The sequence below is a fragment of the Mytilus edulis genome, chromosome 3 (assembly GCF_963676685.1).
Source record: "Mytilus edulis chromosome 3, xbMytEdul2.2, whole genome shotgun sequence".
NCBI classification, from domain to species: Eukaryota; Metazoa; Mollusca; class Bivalvia; order Mytilida; family Mytilidae; genus Mytilus; species Mytilus edulis.
In genome coordinates, this window is record NC_092346.1 from 28,665,582 (window position 1) to 28,692,041 (window position 26,460).

The 26,460-nt window shown below is 30.7% G+C and overlaps 1 protein-coding gene across 8 annotated transcripts in view; it reads left to right on the forward strand.

Annotated features, from left to right (window-relative positions):
- The window catches only part of LOC139516155 (Golgi resident protein GCP60-like), a 37,934-nt gene extending 13,663 nt beyond the window's left edge, over nt 1-24,271 (forward strand). For 4 of the 8 annotated variants that reach the window (XM_071306046.1, XM_071306048.1, XM_071306050.1 and 1 more), the window contains 4 exons: nt 8,393-8,726; nt 12,603-12,733; nt 18,623-18,794; nt 20,943-24,271. In XM_071306046.1, the coding sequence (XP_071162147.1) occupies nt 8,393-8,726; nt 12,603-12,733; nt 18,623-18,794; nt 20,943-21,154 (849 nt within the window). In that variant the 3' untranslated portion in view covers nt 21,155-24,271. Of the gene's footprint in view, nt 1-8,392; nt 8,727-12,602; nt 12,734-13,114; nt 13,240-18,622; nt 18,795-20,942 lie in introns of all 8 variants that reach the window. The other 4 variants (XM_071306047.1, XM_071306049.1, XM_071306051.1 and 1 more) reach the window with 1 other exon arrangement.
- The last annotated feature ends 2,189 nt before the right edge of the window (nt 24,272-26,460 follow it).

The window sequence follows — 26,460 nt, forward strand, 5'->3', positions numbered from 1 at the left end:
TCATTCACTTGTACAATTAACATTTGACAAAGAGTAGATGGATCTATTGAGTGTCACAAAATAGAAGTTCCTTCACAATATAAGTTCCAAGTGGGAAAAAAATATTCTGTAATAAAATTTCCACTGGAACAAATATTACAGTATTTGTTCCTGACGGGAAAAATGTTATAGAATATCTGCTCCAACAGGAACAGACATTACTGCATAGTTTATAAATTTTTATACAGTGAAATGTCTGTAAGGAGGAACAAATATTCGTTGACATGTTGATGATACAATGATGGACATATTGTGGGGTCTCATTGGGGGTTCTGATCCCGGATCCCGCTTACACTATGTACGTATGCAATTCTCATTTTTTTGTCATTTCCCGGGTCCAGCTAGACCTCATTTCCCGTTTTCCCAACACAATAATTTGATTTTCACGTGTCATGCTTACAAAATATCATCAATCCCGCGTCACGCTTAGACCCCAATGAGACCCCCATATTGTGTCTCCCATCCAGTATGTCACACACTACATTATAACTCAAGTATGTCTTTATCGATTCTCTTCAATCTTTACTTAATAATCAAACTAAGATCTGTATGCAATTTGGTGAATTCATTTTTGACTCCCTAGAGATGTGCAAATTAAATCTCTTCAAAATATATACAGTTTTCCAAATGTCTTGAAATAAATAAGATTTTCTGCTCCAGAAATAGATTACTTTGCAAAACTTTTAAGGAATTTTTTCTCTCTTTGCTATTCGAAATTTGTATACTTTTTGGCCTGTGAACTTTTTTATTCGCACGTCACTGATGAGCCTTTGAATATGAAAGGTGTCAAGCAACCTAATTATAAACTTGGGATTTTTTTTTTTTTAAACTTACTTGAATAACTTTTAACTTAGCCAATCATAAGCATTGGTAATTATAATGACATGTCTGAAGACAATTATTCTTTTTGACAATTTTCACATTTGTTTCAACGCGCAAGTTCAAACTTTAATCAAATTTTGCAATTGAAAATTGTGGTACATACTTTTATTTTCACCTTCATGGATTGATTGTCCTTTCCTTTATGCTGCATCAGTGCTAAAAAGCTTTATCACAGCCAACCCTGGTGTAAATCTTTAAAAGTAAGCAACCTCTCATCTAAAAATAAAGATTTCTTAATGCTTTGGCTCGTAAATTTATATTTTCGCAGGATTCTGTGGCCGAAAAAGTAATGTTCTTAATTTTAACTTAGCCATCAGTTTTTCGGTCAAATAAATACATTTTTCCTGTTATCCTTTTTATGTACATGTGACTTAATTTGACCAACAAAGCTGTTTGATGGTTTTTATGAATTTTAATGTGCGTATTGTTATGCGTTTACTTTTCTACATTGGCTAGAGGTATAGGGGGAGGGTTGAGATCTCACAAACATGTTTAACCCCGCCGCATTTTTGCGCCTGTCCCAAGTCAGGAGCCTCTGGCCTTTGTTAGTCTTGTATTATTTTAATTTTAGTTTCTTGTGTACAATTTGGAAATTAGTATGGCGTTCATTATCACTGAACTAGTATATATTTGTTTAGGGGCCAGTTGAAGGACGCCTCCGGGTGCGGGAATTTCTCGCTACATTGAAGACCCGTTGGTGACCTTCTGCTGTTGTTTTTTTCTATGGTCAGGTTGTTGTCTCTTTGGCACATTCCCCATTTCCATTCTAAATTTTATTGTAATACTAAAAGCCATTTGAATGAAAATTAGGTGGTAAAGTATATTTATAGTAAACAGTTATAATTTGATTGCCATGGCTATAAACTGGTTCATGGTTCACAGTTTTTGCATTTAAAAATAACCTGGGATTGGTTTTTTTTCCTGTTGAAATTACATAAATTTAGGTAGCAATAAACAGTTAGGAAAAAATATTAAAATTTGTCCTCATAAATTTTACCATCCCCTTTTCATTGCTTTCTTGCAATACTAAGCTTACTGTTTGTGTCATATATGTGCACATGTATGTAATCAGAATCTTCCATAGATTTTATATCCAGTATATAAAATGGTAAAATATAATTTCTTTTGGGTGTATCCATGGCAACAATCTGCACTTATTTGCTATAAAATATTGCAAAAAGGGGGGAAAAGATGTCACATATTTCCCCAAAATTTGGCTAAAAGTAGAATTTCAATCGCTTAAAGTAATACCTTTTCTGAAACTGTGTATATATATCATTCAGTAGATCCAATGAAAATCATATGTCTTTCGTCTCATTTTTTTGTAAAATTGCGTCAAAAACTTCGTGTAGAAAAAAAGTGTTTGTAAACATTACATTAATTTCTGGACCGATTGCCGGTCAAGCTATGAAAATACGGATTGTCAAACAGAAAATAGCCCATAAAACATGTTAAAAACAATCTTGATGCTCTTATAAACCATCTTTGAAGGCTAAATTAGTACTCAGCTGTCTAAAAATGAATTTTATTACACAATAACTTTCCTATTTGAAAATCCACAGGGGCCAAAATGCGAAACTAAACTCCCTAACTGTGTATTGCTACCTTAATAGTAAATATTTTTTTCGAATTCTCCCTTTTTACTAATTTTCTGTGTTCTGCTAGCTTAAACGAGTAAAATGGCCTTTTATTTTTGAAAATTGGTTGAGTAATGAATATTTTATGAAGGTAAGCAGTTGACACTGAAACGCGACAAAAATTGATTTAAAGAAAAATGCCAAGTCAAAGTGTAAAATCTTGTTTCTACCTCAATTTTTGGCCAAATCTTTAAAACTATACCTTTTTTTGTCAGTTTTTTTAGTTGAAAATCTCAATAAGATATCTGATGATGCAAAATTGTACAAAATTAAGCAATTTCAAGCATGAAAATGTTAATCTTTATGTTTATTGCATACCTAAGCCTTGATTAAAAAACTTGGTAGTAGGGAATTTATTTCCTACATCTGATTCAACTATACATTTTAATATATGCCAAAATGTAACATGAAATCTTGATAAAATAATAATTTGATATATTCGCAAGAAAAAAACAAACGCGTTCAATTTTTAGGCTACTACATGCACCCCAATCCTTCAGAAGCAACGGTTAAGCCGTTAGAGTACAAATATAAGCCTTGTGTCAAAATGTCTAATTTTGGTTGCTAAGGACTGTAAACAATAAAATTGACATGTATTGTCATTCTTAAAGACTTAATTCTCTCAGAAGTTGATTTAGAATCTAAATATCAATAGATTTGTGGTATGAAAAGTCTTAAATTATACAATTCTGAGCTTGGTAAGTATGCCATAAGGTAGCAATAAACAGTTAGGAAAAAATATTAAAATTTGTCCTCATAAATTTTACCATCCCCTTTTCATTGCTTTCTTGCAATACTAAGCTTACTGTTTGTGTCATATATGTGCACATGTATGTAATCAGAATCTTCCATAGATTTTATATCCAGTATATAAAATGGGTAAAATATAATTTCTTTTGGGTGTATCCATGGCAACAATCTGCACTTATTTGCTATAAAATATTGCAAAAAGGGGGGAAAAGATGTCACATATTTCCCCAAAATTTGGCTAAAAGTAGAATTTCAATCGCTTAAAGTAATACCTTTTCTGAAACTGTGTATATATATCATTCAGTAGAATCCAATGAAAATCATATGTCTTTTCGTCTCATTTTTTTGTAAAATTGCGTCAAAAACTTCGTGTAGAAAAAAAGTGTTTGTAAACATTACATTAATTTCTGGACCGATGGCCGGTCAAGCTATGAAAATACGGATTGTCAAACAGAAAATAGCCCATAAAACATGTTAAAAAACAATCTTGATGCTCTTATAAACCATCTTTGAAGGCTAAATTAGTACTCAGCTGTCTAAAAATGAATTTTATTACACAATAACTTTCCTATTTGAAAAATCCACAGGGGCCAAAATGCGAAACTAAACTCCTAACTGTGTATTGCTACCAAATGTGATAATCATTATAGATGAAGTACAACAATATTTATAATTCAAATGATAAATGACATAGTGCAGAAACTTGTGAAGTATAATATTAGAGCAAAGTAGAAATATGATTTTTTTACTGTTGATTCATTTGGGAGCTACCATTTGATTTTTAGGGGGGGGGGGGGGGGGGGGGGGCTAGGATGAAATTTGAAAAAAAATAGGCAGGACAGGAGTTTTGAGTAAAAAAAAAAAGGCAGGGTGAGACACTTGCAAAAAAAAAAGTCAGGACGACAATTTAGGTAAAACAAGAATGTGTCCAAAGTACATTGATGCCCCATTCGCACTATCATTTTCCATGTTTTATGGACTTTGAAATTGGGTAAATATCTAATTTGGCATTAAAATTAGAAAGATTATACTATAGGGAACATGTGTACTAAGTTTCAAGTTGATTGGACTTCAATTTCATCAAAAACTACCTTGACCAAAAACTTTAACCTGAAGCAGGACGAACTTGTTTATAAAGTTTTATGAGCCACCTACGATAGTAGGTGGGGCATAAAAAAGTCAGGATAAACTAAAAAAAAAAGGCAGGACCAAACAGAGTGAAAAATAAAAAGGCAGGACAGAGATTACAGCTAAAAAAAAAACTAGGACAAAATTTTTCATCCTACATATATCACATGGGTCTTTCATGTCATGCTTGTATAAATTCAGAAATGCTTGCTTGCATTTACTATCACAGTGGTTACACAAAGGAAAACATTACAGGAAATGCTACAAAAAAATATAGCCATAAAAATTTTACTTGCAAATATATATTTTTTTAAACAAATCCCACTGCAATAATAAAAACATTGCAAAGTTTGGGTTTTATTATATTTCACACAAGATTTTCTCATTGAAATAACAAAACAACACTGAATAACGCTTTTTAGCTCACCTGGAAGAAAAGGTCTGTTATTTAACAAATGCGAAAAAGAATTTGTTAAGCAGTAATGAATAGATATAGGAATATGTGGTATGAGTGCCAATGAGACAACTCTCCATCCATGTCACGATTATAAAAGTAAACCATTATAGGTCAAGGGTACAGTCTTCAACACGGAGCCTTGGCTTACAAGCTTTAAAGGAATGTCTGTTTTGTAAAGGTACTTTTTTACAACATTCTTGACATATATGTCTTTATGTCTAGACATTTTTCTGCTTTATGGGTTTATTAAGAAATCAGAATATTTCCTAACTCCATTATCAGGTGGAAGATGAAAATACAGAGGAAATATTTCTGTAAAATTATGAATAAATCACCTGTAGGGATGGCTGATAATTTAGAAATACATTAGAAAGAGAAGGATAAAAATAGCATGGACATGTTTGGATAAGAATGCAGTCTTGCTATTTTCGTACTGAAATTCAAGTTTCTGATACAAAAGATAATTATGAGGTTAAGATATTCAATAAGAATTATTGTTTTATGTCACAACCAGCCTCATACTGAAATATAAATCAATAGGTTTCATTAAATATGGAAACATATTTATATTCATGAAGACCCATATTTCTTGAACTTCAGGTCCATAAAACTGATAAGCTTCTTGTAAATGCTCTTCCTTGAGAGACTTTAACTTATTTATTGATTGTTGATGATCTGAATGAAATTAAAAGTATTTTTTCAGTAATGGTACATATATACATAAAGCAATGGGAAAATAGATTAAATTATCAGAGATCATGTGTTAGACATGTTTTATGGTAAATCATTAAGTTTTATTGAAATTTTATGAAAAGTAATAAAAGTAAAAATTCAAATTAGTGATGTTATTATGTTCTGTGGACTGAAAAGTCTTGAATGATTTTCGTGACATTATATTAATCAGAGGCAAAATTTTGGGGAATTTTTCTTATGGAATGCTCATCATTGTTGAAGAAAGCTGGGCAATATTTTTTTTATATCATTTTTGAAAATTGAAAAAAAATATCCTCAAATTTGGGTTATGCTTTCTAATCAACCCCAAAGTAACCTAAGGTATATAAATACATCCAGGACTTCTTTCATTCTGTAGTTAGACTACCCTTTTTGAGGTCACATGAATAGTCTTGTTTTATAGGACTTATACAAGACAACAACTTATAAACCCAAAATAGTGTCAAATTAAAAATAAAATCCAAGAAGTATTTCGTGAATGCCATGTCGCTTTATTATTTTATGTTTTTTTTACAGCAATTACAAAAAGTCATGCTATTTTTTCCATACAGGGAATTGTTTAAATCCTATTTAATTGCATGAAATATAGCACTGATGATGGCTAAAATGAAGAATAACTTGACAGCCCTTATGGTTGAAGTAATTTGTATTCCGGCAAGCTTTTATCACCGGAAACTTAACACTGCATATATGATAATTATGGAACGTTTTTATTGATGCATTATATAATGTAGAAAGACAGTAAAATAACTATTCTGTACAAAATCGTATGTTTGTTAATCAATGGATTGTCTCATACAGTATTGACTACTAGGTTTTAGTTGATTATACGTCAAGGAAAAAGTACATAATTTGTAGTTCCACAGAATTATTCGGAAAGTCATAACATTTATCATTGTCAACTTTGGTATTAAATAACATAGTGCAGGCAATGATAGCACTTCCTTCCTATAATGAAAAAGTCCTGCTGTTAATACACAATTTCGTTATAAAGATTGATCGTCTGTTTTGTGACGGGGAAACACTGCAAGATAAAGTCGGGTTGAGATCTCAACGAGAAGGTAGCATGCAATCAGCAAATAAAAAAATATGAAAGACAGTATGACTTCTTTAATATTAATAAAGTCTTGACCATGAAAGAAAGGGTTAATTTCCACTGTACTGATGACATTGAAAGATAATTGTCAGGTCAAGATCTCACCCAGAAGGTAGCATGCAATCAGGTAATAAAAGATCAGAAGACAATATGACTTCTTTCATATTAATTAGAATTAAAATAAATATTAATTAAGTCTTGGCCATGAAAGATGACTTCTTTCATATTAATTAAGTCTTGACCTTGAAAGATGACTTTTTTCATATTAATTAAAGTCTTGACCATGAAAGAAAGGGTTCCACTGTACTGATGATATCGAAAGATCACGTCAGGTCTTGATCTGACCGGAAAGGCAACATGCAATCAGCAAATGAAAAAATACAGACTCTTTCATATTAATTAAGTCTTGACCGTGAAAGATTGGGTTACGACATTCCGGTAACAATTTGAATTCTTACTTCTTTACTTGGGATTAGTTCTTAAAAGTAGTACATTTGTAACATGATTCTTTTAATTGCAGTAGAGTTATTTGACAAAAGGATTAATGGATGTCATTAAACCAAGGCTGGTTGATAATTACACTGTAAAAGGCTTTTTCTAATTGCTTTTTTTTTTTCACATTCTAAAATCTTACAAACAGAGTTCAAATGTCCTTAGAAGTTCTGAAATATTTCATCATTGTCACAAGTTGAAAATTTGTTTGGACTTTTTTTTCTTCTGCAAATTGAGTTTATGTTTTTTTTCTTCAAAGTTACACATTAAGGTGGTACCTAACACTACAGGGAGATAACTATGTAAAATCAGCTATTTTTGCCTAAACGTTTTAATTACATTGTGTTGTTAAGGGAATATTAAGCTTCTCAATGATCAAAATTAGTGTTTGTCAAACTGCTACCGGTATATAACCAGTGTAATTTTTCTGATAAATTGTTTGGTTCAAATATTTTGAAATTTTTATATTTTTGTTAAAGGGTCTAAATAAATACTTTGTCAAAATTTTATGAAAATTAAACAAGTCAAATTAATTTTAGTGAAAGTGTTGGGTACCACATTAATTTGACACATGAACCAAAATTTAAATAATAGTAGATGAGAGCTTATGAGATCATATTACATATCTATAATTGTCAAGGGGAATAATTAACAAACCTGAAGGATGATTGTAGCCACATTTCATCAATTTAGATTCAAATTCACTTATTGACTGGAAATTTATGGATATATGAATATTAAAAAAAATTGGCTATAAATATGATATAAATTTGATATAAAACTTAATGTTACAATCTAAACTGGCATAAATAAAGCATTAAAGTAAATTAATGAAAATCTAAAGGTTGCATCTTATTACATACCGGTAATGTAAATAAAGCATAACTGTAATGGCAAGCTAAAGGTTATACCATCTTAACTAGCATATATAATGTACATAAAGACATACAGATATTCAGTTTTCTAAGTTGTTGCTTCGGGAAACAAATTGTTATATGGATGTTAAAACTGAAATTTCACATACAATATTTTCTTTAAGCTGGTTTTATTGTGTTGGTGAGTTGCCCTCTTCTTATCCTGGTACTGAATATTGCGATCGGGAACCAGTCTACCCTCTTCTTGATATGATCCCCACATCCCTTTATCGTAGAATAATATATATTATTTTTTTATTTCCAGCAAGAAGAATTGATACGACAGTTACAAGAACAGCATTTCCAACAATACATGCAACAAGTTTATCAACAGCAGTTACTCCATCAACAACAGCAGTATCAACAGTTACAGCAGAACACGTCGTCTGCTCAACAGTTACAACAGAACATGTCGTCTGCTGCGCCCAATACAACAACAACAAACAACAATCCTAATGTAACAACAGTTATTACAAAAACAGAAACAAAAGAACTCACACAGGCACAACAGCAACAAATGCAACAACAACAACAACTACAACCTAATGGTCCGACATCAGTCCCAACAGAACAACCAGACACAAATGGCAACAAAGAAGGTACTATTTCAAAAATGTTTATGCGCCCCTTCAATTCAAGGGGCATTATAATTACAAGTCTGTCCATCTCTCTGAACCCTATTGTATCAAATTTTGGTGTCTGAAACTGTTTATTCAGAAGTTATTGCGAGGTTTTTATTAATGTGAATAACGGGAATGTCTATTCTGATGAATTACATATATCTGTATGCAGATTTTCCTTAAAACTCAATATGTAATCTGGTATTTTCCCTCATACTTCAAAAATCACAATAATATTTTGGTATCATTTTTTTGTCATATGTTCATTTTGTAGTGAAACTTTCAAATAATATGTGCCAAATTAGAGGTTTTACCATATGTTTGCTTTGAAGACCATTCATTTGTGAGAATTGGTTAATTTTACATCTTGTATAACAGTTTGGTGTTTATGAAATACTGCAAAAGCATGTTGAATCCTAACATTGCACAAATATCTATTTGGATAAAGCTGTTGACCAAAAGCTATTCTTGAAATGGCTATTCTCAGTAGGACAAATTCTTAAATTTCCACATAGTTCATTTATCAATAAAATTAATTTATCTTTGATAGGTTTATATAAAATTACTATTGTTATGCCCCACCTACTATAGTAGAGGGGCATTATGTTTTATGGTCTGTGGGTCCTTTCGTCCGTCCATCCTTCCGTCTGTTCGTCTGTCTGTCCCGCTTCAGGTTAAAGTTTTTAGTCAAGGTAGTTTTTGTTGAGCCTTAGACTTTAGTCGAAAAAGCGAGACTAAGCGATCCTACATTCGGTGGGCGGCGGCGTCCACAAATATTCACTCTGTGGTTAAAGTTTTTGAAATTTTAATAACCTTCTTAAACTATACTGGATTTCTACCAAACTTGGACAGAAGCTTGTTTAGGATCATAAGATAGTATCCAGAAGTAAATTTTGTAAAAATAAAATTCAATTTTTTCTGTATTTTATATATAAATGGACTTAGTTTTTCTGCGGGGAAACATTACATTCACTCTGTGGTTAAAGTTTTTTAAATTTTAATAACTTTCTCAAACTATCCTGGGTTTGGACCAAACTTGGACAGAAGCTTGTTTATGATCATAAGATAGTATCCAGAAGTAAATTTTGTAGAAAAATAAATCCATTTTTTCCGTATTTTCCTTTTAAATGGACTTAGATTTTCTGCCAGGAAACAACACATGCATGCACTCTGTGGTTAAATTTAAAAAAAAATTAATAACTTAATTTCTTATACTATTTTAAATTTGTACCAAACTTGGACAGAAGTTTGTTTATGATCAAAAGCTAGTATCTAGAAGGAAATTTTGTTAATATTTTGTACCTGTGTATCTGTATTTTACTTATAAATGGACTTATTTTTCTTTCCAGTTAACATTACATACAGTCTGCAGTTAAAGTTTTTAAAAATTTTATTAGATTCATAAACTATCCTGGATTTTTACCAAACTTGGACAGAAGCTTCTTACAATCAAAAGATAGTATCAAGAGGAATATTTTTATTGATTTTTTTCCTCATTTTTGTTAAGCCTGCGATTTACAGCAAAAGTAGGCCAGACACTGGGTTCTGTGGAACCCTTACAAATTTTTGATGAAGTTGAAGTCCAATCAACTTTAAACTAAGAACATTTTCCCTATGATATGATCTTTCTAATTGTAATGCCAAATTAGAGTTTTGACCCCAATTTCACGGTTCACTGAACATAAAAAATGATAGTGCAAAATTTCAGGTTAAAGTTTTTGGTCAAGGAAGTTTTTGATGAAGTTGAAGTCCAATCAACTTGAAACTTAGTATTCTGGCTCCCTATGATATGATCTTTCTAAGTTAAATGCAAAATTAGAGTTTTTACCACAATTTCACGGTCCACCTAACATAGAAAATGATAGTGCGAGTTGGGCATCAGTGTTCTATGGACACATTCTTGTTGCAATATCATTTTGACCCTTGAAGTCTTCTCATACCTTATTCTTATATCAATAAATATTAATCCAAATTGTTGAAAGAATCCAGCATGTAACCTCTCTAGTTTACATCTTGAATCAAAGCAACCGTTTTAATGCCAATATTATGTTTCTTGTTCATTATCAGTTATAAGTTCAGATAAAATGAGCTTAAGCAAGAAATATATTTTGTTGACGTGTCAGGAATCAGAATCTTATATAAAAAAAAAATCAATTTATGAAGTTAGTCGTGTAAAATTCCTTTTAGCTGACAATTCAGCTTAGGAAAATTTACAGTTAAAAAAAATACCTGCCAATTGTCACTATTTGCGCGAGATTTCCCCCATGGAGGCTCCCAATTGGAAATTTTAAAAAGAGCAATTTTTCCACAATTTTAAACCAAAAAGATAATTAATTTTACAAGAGCTACAGGCTTGTAAAAGTATAAATTGCAAAAAAAAAAACCAACATAAAAATATATTTGAAGGCCCCCTTGAAGGTTTTGTAGAATTATATGAGCCATCTTGCACCTAAAACTCCCATGGGCATTTTGAAAAGTTTGCAGGTATGGTTTCTTAAGCTGGTATCAACAAAAACAATACAGTCTTGAACTTCTGAACTTGTTACCGTTGATCTATTTTGAATTTAACCTAGAGCAATTAAAGCCTATTTGAGATATTGAGATTGATATTGCTTAAGTGTGACTGATACCTTCAGGTAACTTGATCTTAGATCAATCCTGCTTCCTCATATTAACAGTCTTGGTTTCAGGACTGATTGTTTTTAATCTCTTTCTAAAACTAAACAGAAGTGACTGCATGCAAGGAACATTCGGCTTTAACAGTAATACACATAATTTCTGCTGTAAATTTTAATTCTCTAGATCTACAGACATGACAGAGGGGATAAGGTTTATTATATAATATTCAAACAAGAACTTTATAGACTAAAATGGAAAACGGGTTCTGAATTAAAAACAGTTCAAGATCAAATTTTTGATCCTAAAACATTGGAAGCACTTTTGCCAAGTACATCCAATTTTCTAAGCTGTACCGACCTTTTTGTTGCAAAGTTGTATATTTTTTTAAAGAAACATTTTGTTACCAATTAATGGTGCAACGCTGCAATACAATATCTATATAGATGTTATAACATCTGTCAGGGGCTTTATAATGAAGATTTTACAATGTATTAGTAGACTAGTAGATAAGTTTTATGGTTGTCATGTTAGTCTGATGTTCTTTGTTTTAAGGTCAAAATAACAAAAGTCTGAGACATTTATTTTATTGTATGGGATTAGATGTGGATTATAAACCTTTTATCTTTAAGTTTATTAGGATTATGATATGGCTATATAGAAAAACAAGAAAGCAGAAGTTAACATTGGAACAATCAAAAGCAAGAAACCAAAAAAACACTGACAATTTCATGGCGAAAAAAACAACAATGAGAAGTCATGTCAAAATATTACACAGAAATCTAAAAGCATACAATATTACAGCAGATTGCATTGAGTGAAAGTAAAGGTCAGCTTGCTTGCTAGCTGAACCGTGAAGTCATTATTTGGTTTGGTAAACTACCCTCCTTTAAGAGTTGACTAGTCTGACAGATAATTAATCATCTGTGTTAAGGACTGGGCTACATGAAAGGAGGGTAGTATACCTTACCTAATAATGACTTCATGGTTCAGCTAGCAAGCAAACTTACCATAGATATTACCTTTACCTACACACTCAATGCAATTGGCTGTAATCAAATAAGAACTTGGAGTCTTGAGTTTAACATAACAAATGGAATAATTATAGAAAGATACAACAGAATCTGAATTACTCGCAAACAGGCTTTCACTCAATTTATTTGCAATCATAACATAGTATAGGAGCAATCATACACAGTTATATTAATACTTTTTACATGTATTTGAATATTTTGTTAGATTTTCCAACTCCAATGCCAGTTTTAATGCCTGCATCAATCTGGACTCGCAAAGATATAAAAGCCTTTAAAGACAGTGTAAAAACTTGTAAAGAGAACGTAATAAAGATAGCATCATTGGCTACTGCCACAGTGAGTTGGGAAAAACAAATCATTTGTCTTGTTTCTGCACTGTCTTCACAAGATATCTTCTCATGGAATGTATTTTCAAAATGAGGCTGTGTCTGCCAAAAATTTAAGTTTCAACTTTTAAAAAAATAAATTGCATAATTGTAGATTTCTTTGGTATGTACAACACTGTATTCCAATAATGCTTTAGTGTTTCAGAATATAGCAGGATTTCAAAGTCAAATTCAGCTAAAAAAAACAAAAATTAAATTAAAATCATTATCAAACTTTTGGCAAAATTTTTGAAAACTACATTCCGTTATTGGATATCTTACAATAAATACACTATTATCTATATGCATGTGTTGTTTTCCTTCAGTTATTCGGTGTATGTTGTGTTTTTAGATCATGAGTTACCTCCTCTTGCTGCTGCCTCTATGTGGACTCGTAAAGATATAAAAGAATTCAAAGAATCTCTGCGTAAAGATAAAGATTCAGTTATAAAAATAGGTTCTGGAGAAACCGTCACTGTAAGTATATTGGCTTCTGTAATGTCAGCAGCAGCGCTTTGATTTTTGTGAACCTGCTTAAAAAAATAATAGGTGCAGTTGCTTTTGAAATTTGTTCTCCCCCTTATTAGCAATGCTTTAAAATTGGAAGTCAGAATGCTTTTTTGTCTTTTGCATGTTTTTCAATACCTTACTTGAGTTTACAGCCAGTTTTGAGGAAAAGAAAGTTTTTGGAATATTTTGTCTTTTTTTGTGTATTTGTAATATTTTATTTTTGCACTTCTCCTTAATCAAGTTTTATATAAAAGACATTGGAGTTAGAAAAATAATGCTAGAGTCAACTCAGTCAAGAGTAAAAATATAAGAAGATACTACGTGGACTTGGTAAAAAGGGAATATGAAAAATAAAATCAATAAAAAAATTAGGACAAAACGAATATAAAGCAAAAGGCTATGTCTATGCAATCAATTTTGTTAAAAGGAAATTAGAAATCATATAAGGGATAATGTATGGCAACTTAAATAAAAGGGGACAAATTATGTTTGTAAATAGCAAATAAAAAAAACAACTAAAGCTTTATACATGCTGCATACATCTCCAGTCAAAACCACAAGTGATATCAGGTGTTCTGTTAGATAAACATATTCCTCTTTGCATGCAAAACATGTAGTATTGTTGTTTTTAAGTGTCATTGCTAATGATTGGTCAAATTCAGTAATGGTCAGAATAATATGGAAATGGTAAGCACTTAGCATAAGATGTCCATGATCAATTGTGACATATTGGTCTGAGAACTGTCAAGTAGATACAGCTGTCTGACCGATTAGAACAGATATGTCAATTCAATCAATTTGTTATGTTATTTATATCAAGGGAGCACCTGTTTACACCTTTTATGGAACTTAGTAGTATTTGATGATTGTTTAGCTGTTCTTGAAGGGTCTCCTTTAGTAGGAATGTAGGGTTGTATAGCTTTAACTTCCTGTTCTTATTCTGATAAAGCATGCCTGTGTAAACTATTGTTCTATTTTTATTGCACTGTCATTATCATGCTTCTTTTTCCTGATAATAAAAAATTAAGACTGTATTGATTCTATTAACATGGAAGGGAAATGTGAGAAAAAGGCATTTCATTACTATAAAAAAAAACATATTTTCACCACACCTTTTTTATTGGAATTTTTTTAATTAAAGGTGATTTTTTAATTTTTTTTTCTCTATCAAAAGCAATATGAAAATAAGAAGATGTGTTATAATTGCAATGGGAGACAACTCTCCACCAAATAACCCCAAATAACTTGAAGTTAACAACTATAGATCACTTACTCATTGTATGACCTGAAATTCTTTTTAAGAATTTTAGCGAGATAAAAATGAAGAACTTTAAAATTATAAAATGAAGTTCTGCAGATCATATGCCCTAAAAAGACCCTTTTTAAGATAAATCAATTAATTAATTGATGAGTTCTTTAATTTTATTGCATTCACATGATATGCCATGAGCAAAAGATGTCTGCCATTTCCAGTTTTAATTTTCTCCTGTATCCATATAGTAGCAATATTCCATTACTAATAAATTGACTTGTTTATCTAAACTGATATTGATTAAATCTTGCTATAGGAAATTCAAGTTAAACAGTTTTTGATGAAATGGATTTATATATGAAATTCCTATCTGGAAGACCAAGACTCTACTTAGTGCTAACTCATTTTTTTTGTGACTGACTATTCAGAGGGGGTCTCATTGGGGGGTTCCGATCCCGGATCCCTCTTATTGTTTTGTCAGATTCCCGTATCTCGCTTACACTATGTACGTAAGCAATTCTCATGTTTTTTCATTTCCCGGTCCCGCTAGACCTCATTTCCCGTTTTCACAACACAATAATTTGACTTTTACATGTCACGCTTACAAAAAATCGGCAATCCCCCGTCACGCTTAGACCCCAATGAGTCCCACTTCAGATTATTTCAAGCGCTGCATTTAAAAAATCTGAAAGCTTTGATTTTAATAGCTCAGATAGAATATGGTTAAAAGTTATGTTATTTCACTTGAGGATAATTAAGTCTAGCTTTTCTGGCTGAGCAATCTCATTTTAGTCGTTAACATTTATTTATATTCAAAGATGCTAGTTTTTAGTGTATTGAATAAAAATTATCTTTTCGTGAATATCTGATTTCGTAGGATTGTCAATACTACTGTCAAACCAAATCGAAATCTGCACTTCATTTACCAGTAAAATTCATGGTTTCCTATGCCTATGAAAAATAAGTCGGCGGCTTCAACTTTTGACGTCAACAACAATCACTTTTCCATTGTAGCGTCAGATATTTTGTTTTATGACGTTAAAATTTTACGGGAACCTGTGTGATATCCAGTAATGGCGGACAAGTAGCGATAAGGTGTATTATAATGAACCACAGTATAGTCTTTCTAGGGTTTATCAGCTACAAGAAAATTGGTTAACAGAAAACCAGTCTTTCATTGTTAGATTGCTGTTCTTACTGTTTGTTTTTATTATGAGTTTAATGGTGTATTTGTTTTTGTAGCTCTTATGATTTTCTTCCGTAGAATTAGTTATATTTGCTTTTTTTGTTACATTGTTTTTGTTGTATATGCTATTTTTATATTCATCACATAATGGATTTTAACTAAATGATGGAATAATGAATCCGTTTTTCATTAGAGACTGACGTTTGAAAAGAAAAATCAATGTGAATTTAAATGGATTAGAAATTCAGAATATTTATTTTATGAAAACCAGCGTTCCTCATTAATCCTAGAGATATAATTCTAGGGATGAAAATATTTTGTATAATTAGTGTAACAAAATAATCAGTTTAAGGTAAATAAAGTTGGGAAATAAGTACTGTTCTTCATTTGGCATTCAGATGCAAACATAGATTTTCTTCTTAAAAGATAAGATTATGTGATGTGTAAATATGTACTTTTCTTTTGTGCAAATGCTGTGATACTTAACTGAATTCTCAACTCGTTAGATAGATACTATACAGAAATTGTGTACTTTTATTGACCCCCCGCCACTTCTCCTCCTTTGAAAAACTGGATCCTTGTCTGCATTAGTTCTTTGACCTTGACACTGTTGTAATGCTGTAAATCTTGCTAAGATTATTTTGAATATTCAATAATTTAATTTTGGATGTAACACGTCTTCTGATTGGCTGGCGTTATTTTGTTATAAGCCCATAGACATAATTTAGTCATGTGACTGTGACGTCATCAACGTTTTTTCATGGTTTTCTACGGTTTAAAATGGAATTTAGAATTAAATTGTAAGAAATGACTGTTATATTTTTTCTGTCTATTCGAAATAACATAAAAAATGTGGTGCACACTGTTAAATAAGTCCCCACATGCGTTATTCAGTGTGCACCAAATTTTTAATGTTATTTCTTCATAGACAGAAAAAAAATTACAGTCATTCCTTAAATATCTGATGTTATATATTGCAATTAGTAACTTATTATCACTGTTTATTCTAAAATCATTCACATGGTTGCTTATAAGATCAATAAAGAAGCCCTCAGATGATTAGTTGTTTTTTTTTTTAAACGTAAAACAAGGAATAAAGTCTTTATCAAGACACATAACAATTGATAGAAACTTTATTGTTCTGGCAGAAAAGTGAATTATTATGATTCAAATGAAAATCTTCACTTTTAAGGTTTGAATAACCTTAAATTTTTGTCTCAACCTTGACAAGGTCAAAAAGCGAGACTTCGATATTATGCTGTTTCCTTTTAAAGATTTTAAACTTTTAATTTGATAATTTGCTCAAAATATAAGCAGCATACTGTAAATTCATTATTATTCGTTGGATACCAATTTTCGTGGTTTTCGTGGGTACAGGTGAACCACAAATTCAAATGTTCAACGAAATACATATTTTCTATAGGCTTTGTATTCAGATATTGGCAACACCACGAAATCAATTATCGACGAAAATGCTGGTTTTCGTCAATCCACGAAAATTGATACCCACGAAAATAAATGAATCCACAGTACTAGGGAATGATTTATTGTGCATAATTTAGTTTCCTGATTGCCAAATTTTTAAAGAGGTTGGTCCAGTAAGACCCCTTTTTGGCCCCAAAATTTAGCAGATATACAAAATTGTTAAAATGTAAACTTTGAGTTTATAATTGGAATGTAGAATGTTTCTGCTACATAGATATGGGCTGTTTTTGACAATACAATGCACATATATCGTGTACTAGCATCATAAAGTCATGCTAAATTACTGAAATCTTCACAATTTTAGCATTTTAGTTATATTTTAGATGGTTTCCATCTTAAATGAAAGTGGCCGATATTTTAGACGGTTTCCGTCTTAAATGAAAGTGGCCGCATATATGTGTTCATTCATAATATTGAAATGTAAGTTGTATTTGATGACAATACATTCCATATATAAAGGTTGAGGATGAACACGAATGCAGCCACTTTCATTTTTGACAAAAACCATCTGAAAAGTGACTTTTTGGGCATATTTGATAGATTTTTCATATGTAGGCTTGAATTAGAGCGTTTTTAATGACTAAATCAGTTAAAATCTTTCACATAAACTAATTGGATCAACTAAAATAGACACTTAAGTGTCTATAAAAAGTGTCCAAAATCTTTCGTCAGATGAACCTGAAATTTGAGGCCAAAATCAACCCTTTAATACCTTTCATTTTGAAAATAATATTGCTTTCTGTAAATGGTAATCTGACTGAAAAAATTGTTGCTGCTGGTTAAATCGAGTTTTGTTGAGGGAATCCAAGCAATCACACATTATCACGTTTCCTTCCATTTCTAATTACACCAGATATTTTATCAGATCTTCTTTTGTTTTGTTTATAGAATAAGGTTTTAGGGGATCTTTCCTTGTTTGTAGAAAACAATGTTGATTTCTTAAAAAATAAAAGATGACAAATAGGAATTAAAAACTGAACATTTTTAAAATCATCCAAGTTAAATTTGAGGATAGAAAACATAATTGCTATTTTACAAAATTTTCCTTTGATCTTACTGACTGATAATTTCCTTTCTCAGCACAGTAGAGTTATATGAAAAATTATGGCTAAAAACTCAGTTTGCACGTGCTGTTGTCAATGTAAACATCAACATTGGCATAGGCAAAATAGCAATAAACAGCAATTCCTGCTCAAGCGAGAAAATCAATCTTGTTAAGATGAGCCAACGATAATCTATAAATAAAGTAACTTACTGTCGTAAAAAAAAAAGTTCTCATCAGGTAGTTCCGGTTTATAAAGATGGTACCAACTTACATATCTTGCATATCGCTAATATTGATTAAAAACAAATATCACAAAATTTGATTTATACTGTAAAATGTTGAAAGTTGACAATTGTAATAAAGGGCTTGATTTATATTGCAGGTACGAGTACCAACACATGAAGACGGGTCATGTTTATTCTGGGAATTTTCCACAGATTACTACGATATAGGGTTTGGTGTATACTTTGAATGGACTGTAGAACCTAATAATGCAGTCACAGTTCATGTTAGTGAATCTAGTGATGAAGAAGATTTAGAAGAGGAACAACAAGGTTTGTTTAAGGTGGTAGACCTAGGTTAAGGGAAATAACTCTTAAAATCATCAGTACGTTTGTGTGAACCATTTTCAAAAACATATTCTAAGCTTCTAGGTTACATAGATTATTTTCAATCTGTTTCAGGTAAATGCTTAAAATACATTGTTGAACTTGACTTTTACAAACGCTTAACTGATTTAAAGAGTTATCTCCCTGAACCAAGGTCTACCCCCTTAAAGAGAAGAAAAAAAATGTAATTTGTGACGAAAAAGATTGAGATTTAAAACACAGAGGCAGTATTTTCCTGAGAAAATACATAGTTATAAGAAGATGTGGTATGAGTGCCAATGAGACAACTCCCCATCCAAGTCAAAATTTGTAAACCATTACCGAATCTAAAATTCTATTAAAACATCATTGATGAGTCTTTTGCAGACGACATATGTATCAGTGTACAAAATTTAATCCTAGGAACTATGAGTTTGTTCTCATCTGGAAAATTTGATACTTTTTCAAAACATTGCAATATTTTTGTACCATTTATATCAGCTTTTGATCATGCCAGCATACATTTTTAATTTAAATACTTAGTAAGTTGATATTGATAATTTATAGATCAACATTGGCAGCTGGACCTTAAGCAGAAAAACTTAGTTAATCATAGGCATTGTTTCAATTACTTCATTGTCATCAGAGTTGATTCAATTAGATGATGTCTGCTATCTTCCATTACATATTTTCTATCTTACATAATAATATGCTTCCTGTAAAGCCATTTCCACTTATGTTTGAAGAACAAAATTAACTCAGCGTCATATATTACAAATTGATTAGCTCTGGGACAAACAGAAATTAAGCCAAGCTACTATAAGCAGAACTAATATGCACTAAAAAATAAAATCACAAAAATACTGAATGCCGATGAAAATTCAAAATGGCAAAATCAAAAGCTCAAACACATCCAATGAATGGATAACAAGATGAATTAATATGTCACAAAATGAAGAAAAATGTATGTGCATATAGCATAGAATTATAGATTATATGTTGTTCTAAAAAATGAGGAAGTTGAAAGACCATACGTAATGTTTTTATTGCAATTTGCCTAGTCAACGTCAATGGCGTAAGCTGATGACATTTTCTTGTTCTAACTCTACTCAACTGAGAAAACAATTCTCAGATCTACTTAATTGAGGTGGAAAATAATCACACATAAAGATCAAAGCAAAAGTTTAAGAAATTAAGGATGGGATGTATTCCTTGTTTTCCACATCTATGACTGCTAAATTATGGACCTGATGTCGTCTGTTTTTGTTGTTGATTTGCAGGGAATATATTGCTTCGCTAGCAAGCTTGTAATATGTAATTTTATACTGCACTCGTTTTATTTGAGCAGTCAAAATGCGTTGACTGTATATTTCTATGTCATGTACAGTCACTGACCCGATATCACTTTTCCTCATGAATATTTAAATAGAAATTGTTGAAATAATATTGAATTATTCATACGACCTCTTCAACCTGTTCTTGTTTCAAATGCATACAACAATGCGTGGAACGACTCAACATTGTTTCTTTTGCAATTATTGGAAAAACATATTTAATTTGTTAATATTTTTTGTTTGCAACTTATAAATCATTATGTTTTATGCTTATGGTTGATATTTAAGTCCATACTCAAACGATTTCGTTCACCATCAAGTGTTGCTTTCAAAAGGTAAATGTAAATTTCATTGTGTTGTATATTTCTCCGCGAGCATGATGTGAGGCCTTTTTAAAGGGTATTTCCCCCAATATTTAAATCAAATAAATAACCTTAACGCAATAAACAACAATTGAAAATGGTTTTTTTAGATTGCAGTATAAAGATAATAATAGTGCATTGACTTGACATATCAACGATATGTCGTTGATATCACGATATGTCGTTAATATGTCAAGTCAATGCACTATTATTGTCTATACAAGAAGCTGATATTTCAGAAATTTTCTGAGTGTTTATTATAAGGATTGTTGATTATACAATTAATAACTTCAGAATTTAAAACATGAATTCTATTTAATGTCATACTAATTATTTTGCATTTTATCAGAAAGACAACATACCTAATTATGAAAATCAAAATTGCAGCAATTATAAATAATATCAATGATATTTTTCAGAAAATAAAGTTGACGTAGAGCAGGGAAGTAAACAAGACAATCGACCGCCAACAGATGAAATTATACCCGTATATCGGCGAGACTGTCATGAAGAGGTGTATTGTGGGAGTCATGCTTACCCTGGGCAGGGTGTTTATCTACTTAAATTTGACAATTCCTACTCATTATGGCGATCTAAGAACTTATACTACAGAGTTTATTATAGTCGATAGTTTTATGTGTATGTTATGACGTTATGTATACTGTTATTGTATCAGTCGTAAGGCTTTTAATATTATTTTAAATATTTGTTAAGCCAAAAACTGATTTATCGTAAAAATGGAAGAAAGACCTGTCAACTTTACACAATTCAGAATAAGTTTTGTGAACTATTTTAAATGTCCCTTAATTGCTTTAATGGGTTGATCATAGAAATCATTTATTTTATTGTATGACATGTACCAAGCATTTAGATAAGCTTCTGAAACCATGGTTTTATAACTTTTCAAAAGATCGCATAATACTTTGTAATGCACTGTTGTTGATATACTGTTTGATTTTAATTTAAAGACACTGGATCCATTGAATCACCACTGTTCATTTTTTTTCTTTCTCTTTTAAAAAAAAAATCCCATTCAAAGTATGGTTAACATTTAGTATGAAAAGATTAGGTAAACTGAAAAAAATTTGAGACATTCCAGAGTAGAGAAATAAGGTGAATTTGAATTATTGGGAATTTGTGAAACTTGGGTCTGCAACTCTGCCTTTATATAAATATATCAAGAAAGTGAGAAAATCATGAAAATAAATCGCTGTGGAGTTGGCTAGAAAGAATTTAACACGAAATTATAAAAGTATGGTCAAACATAAGTTGCATTACAGTAAATGCAAAATATTTCCAAAACTTTTAACTTTTAATCACCAGATCATTTTTGTGAGTTACTGCCTTATTGGTATAATTGTTATCATAAAGAAACTCCTTTTTTGAAAGTCACTGTAAAAAGGAAGCAACATACATTTAATTTTCATCCTGAATATGCTTGAAATATTTGCCACTAGATATTATGCTAAGAACAATCGATAAAGCCATTTTAGATGGTGATTTTTGTCTTATATGGTCTTGTTTTGATAATATTCATAATATTGAACTAACATTAAAAACATAGAATTTTATTGAAAACTTGACTAAATACATAGGCACATATCTCAAACAGTAATAGGAAAGCATTTTGCAAAAATGTTATATTAGAAAATTATGAATTGAACATTTTGTGTTTAAAATTTAATAATTGTTTAAATAATACACATTTAAACAAAGAAAACATTGCCTATCAAATGACTTGTATCAGTTTTTTTTAAGGCATCTTTTGAGAAAGTATTATGTATCAAGAAATTTCACATTTACATATCCATTTTGGTCATAAAGATTCTAAAGTGATGATAAATTTCCTTTCAAGGTGATCAATTTAACAAAACAATAAGGTAACAATTACATACACTTGAAGCTTCATTAAGGTGGTACCTAACACTACAGGGAGATAACTCTGTAAAATCAGCAAAACGTTTTAATTACGTTGTGTTGTTAAGGGAAGGTTTAGCTTCTCAATGATCAAAATTAGTGTTTGTCAAACTGCTATATAACCAGTTTATTTTTTCTGATAAATTGGTTGGTTCAAGTTTTTTGAAATTTTTATATTTTTGTCAGAGGGTCAAAGTAAATACTTTGTCAAAATTTTATGAAAATTAAACGAGCCATATTAATTTTAGTAAAAGTGTTGGGTACCACCTTAATTGTATCTTGAGACACAAAATCATAGTATTCTTCATAAAAAGCGGGTCTAATTAATAATGTTGTCCTAATTCATAGATTTTTCTATCAGCGCTTTTCATATCCTCATTAATTTTTGGTTATCTCCCTTACATGTGTTCTGTATATGAATATTGAATGAGTTTGGGTTTTATTTGTAAACATGATAGATACATTCACTATGTAGTGAAGAGCAAACTTGAAAAATATTTGAAATCAAGCTTTTTGTTTTACGTTGTTTGTCAAAATTTTCATTGATAATGGTCCCTGATTTTTTATAGTAATCAGTTAATATATAAATTGTTGGCTTTTAATTGGATTTATAAAAAAAAAATGGAATATTTATCCATATTTTCTATTGGTATAGATTTTTACTGGATTTTTACACTTACAAAAATGTTCAATACAAAAGAGAGTTAATAAAAAATCCTGGTGCTTCTTCGTCATAGATCTTTTTTAAGAGAAAAAGATGTTCAAAGTTGCATTTTATAAATACAAACATAAAATTAATTAACTGATGAAGCTGTACAATATTAATTCTAATGCAACAACGTTTGTAACGTTCATTTTGATTGGATAACGTCACTTATTTACATGTACAATATTAATTATGCTGAAAGGAAGACTTTTAAAAAATAAAGTTATGGTTGTAAAGATTTATGTTTGTATTGTATTATTTCTGTGTGATATTATTTGAATATTGTCAGTTATACTACAAAAATTATGAGTACATATTGATTAAATAAGTTAATATATAAATTATATTTGCCTATATAACTAACATATATGAAAAGGACTGCAACTAAAATTAGATAGAGGAAAACTTCGTTCAATAGTATTTGAAAGATAGATATTTTTGTCACTTGATATTTCATGATTTCAATGTAAAAACATTTACTTTTAGTTTTATTTTCTCATCCACCAATAAGTTCTGTACCAATATTGTGTTAAATTTTTAACACAGTTGGTATTTTGCCATATTTTACATGATCCCAAGATAAGTGAAAATATCTTGAGCACAAAAATCTTGTCATTCACAGTAACTGTATTTCCTTCCTATATCGAATTGAAGTTATCTCCCCTTATCCAATCACAAGGTGACGTTAAGAAGAATCTATATGTATTATGTGTTTTTCACCCACTTGCCAACTGCAATGGACTTATAACTTACATTAGCAATGTATTTGTGACATGTATGTGCATTCTATTATTTCTATCTATAGTTTTTATGATAACATTTTGGGTCATAAAATGATTTAAAGTAGAGTCTAGCTGTTACTTATTTTTTTTTTCACTTCTTTTGTAAATGTTATATTTATATTGTATATTTTCTTATTATTTATTACATTACGTAATACTGTGCAAATCCATGGAATATTTTTACCACTCCGATCACCACATTATTTCCCGTACTTTGTATGATGTATTTGAGGGACAGATTTAGGTTACGAAAAACAATAAACTGTGATTGGTTTCTGTTATGTATAATATATGGAATATACAACTGTGGTCTTTGTTGGTTAATAAATTGTGATATACCATGGTTATTTTGCTTTATTTACCTTGCTAGAAGATTTGAGATGTATGATGATGAATAGGGATGTCAACTCTGTGAAGAATTTCTGATCAAGTACTCATTGGTGTTATGGAGAGAAACACAAGTACTTGCTTGTTTAATATCTGCACAAATCAAACACGACTATACACATTTTACCATTGATGGATCGACTGGATAGTTGTCTAGTGGATGTTATACATTATCTTAAAAGCTAGACCACAGTCAAAGGAATTATTATTGCATACATTTATTATTGCAATTTTGTCATTTTATACTAAAATAATAAAATCATCACAATAATTTCTGAGTTTACAGTAACACATATTAAATATAGATAAACTTTCTTGTACAAGGCTGAGAAATGGGGAAGTTTTACCCAGCCCTTCCCCAGTTTTGTGATGAATACAAAAAAGTTTCTATTTTTCTGACATTGACCTAATATTGTATTTATCCTGCAACTTAAATTAATACATTGATAGCTATTTAAGTTGTAATTTCAAAATTATTATCATCCCTTAAATTTAATTTCAAAATTATTATCATCCCTTAAATTTAATTTCAAAATTATTATCATCCCTTAATGTACCCCTGATTGTTGAAAAAGTGATCCATGATGAAATTGACATTGCACAAAATATAGCTGTGCTACTATATTTAGGAAGTAAACACAACTAGTTGCAGTATAAAAATGATAACTAAGTCAAAGTATATCAAACAGCAGTTTTAAGTTTTGTTCATTAAGAAAACAAATTTACAAACAATTTGTGATTATTAGAAATCTATGATGCGATCCAGCTGATGCCATCTCAAAAACTTGAATTGGATGAAATGAAGAAAATAATGTTCCAACAGGAAAAAGATTAGAAAGACTATCCATACTCTGGATAGTTGATTACTCATTCAAATCCGTTATGATGATGATTATATCTGTGGTTTGTATTTGCATGTGTTTAATTGCGCAGGGTATAATGTTTTTGACCCGTCAGTCCGTCCGTCTGTCCGTCCGTCTGTTTGTCCGTCAGTCCTGTTTCTTGTCATCGCAACTCCTCTCAAACCACACAACAGAATTTCACGAAACCTTTTCAGATAATAAGGACATACTATGTAGTTGTGCATATCGACGGGAAATTGCGATTCAATTTTTTTTCTAGGAGTTACGCCCCTTTGAACTTATTTACTTTAATGTATTACTGCAACAGTTTGTCATCGCAACTCCTCTCAAACCACACAACAGAATTTCACGAAACCTTTTCAGATAATAAGGACATACTATGTAGTTGTGCATATCGACGGGAAATTGCGATTCAATTTTTTTTTCTAGGAGTTACGCCCCTTTGAACTTATTTACTTTAATGTACTACTGCAACAGTTTGTCATCGCAACTCCTCTCAAACCACACAACAGAATTTCATGAAACTTTGTAGATAATAAGGACATACTATGTAGATGTGCATATCAACAGGAAATTACGGTTCAATTTTTTTTCTAGGAGTTACACCCCTTTGAACTTATTTGCTTCAATGTACTTCTGCAACAGTTTGTCATCTCAACTCCTCTGAAAACACACAACAGAATTTCATGAAATTTTGTAGATAATAAGGACATACTATGTATATTGACAGGAAATTATTATTCAATATTTTTTCTTATACATTTGTACAATTTTTTTTTGTTATACTTATTTAATTTCTCCAATGACAATGTGGGGACGTGGGGTATGTGAGCGTGCTCACTAAGGTTCTTTAATTTGTTCTATATGAAAAAAAAAAAGAGATATGTTATGAGTGCAAATAAAACAACTATCCTACAGAGTTCAAATGATATAAACACAAACAACAACTAAATTACAGCTGCTTTTACACATTTAATTCTATTCTTGCAACAATGGTAAAATGCACAAAACGGATGTATAATGCACTCTTTGTATATCTGCTTATAAGGTCATAGGTTAATTTATATATTAACATCTGATAAATGTCCTGTGGCTAATATTACAGGATGATAGTCTAATGCAAAATACATATATAAAAAAGAAGATGTGGTGTGATTGCCAATGAGACAACTTTTCACAAGAGACCAAATGACAAAGAAATTAACAATTATGGGTCACTGTACAGCCCTCAACAATGAGCGAAGCCCATACAGCATATTCCCGTATAAAAGACCATGAAATG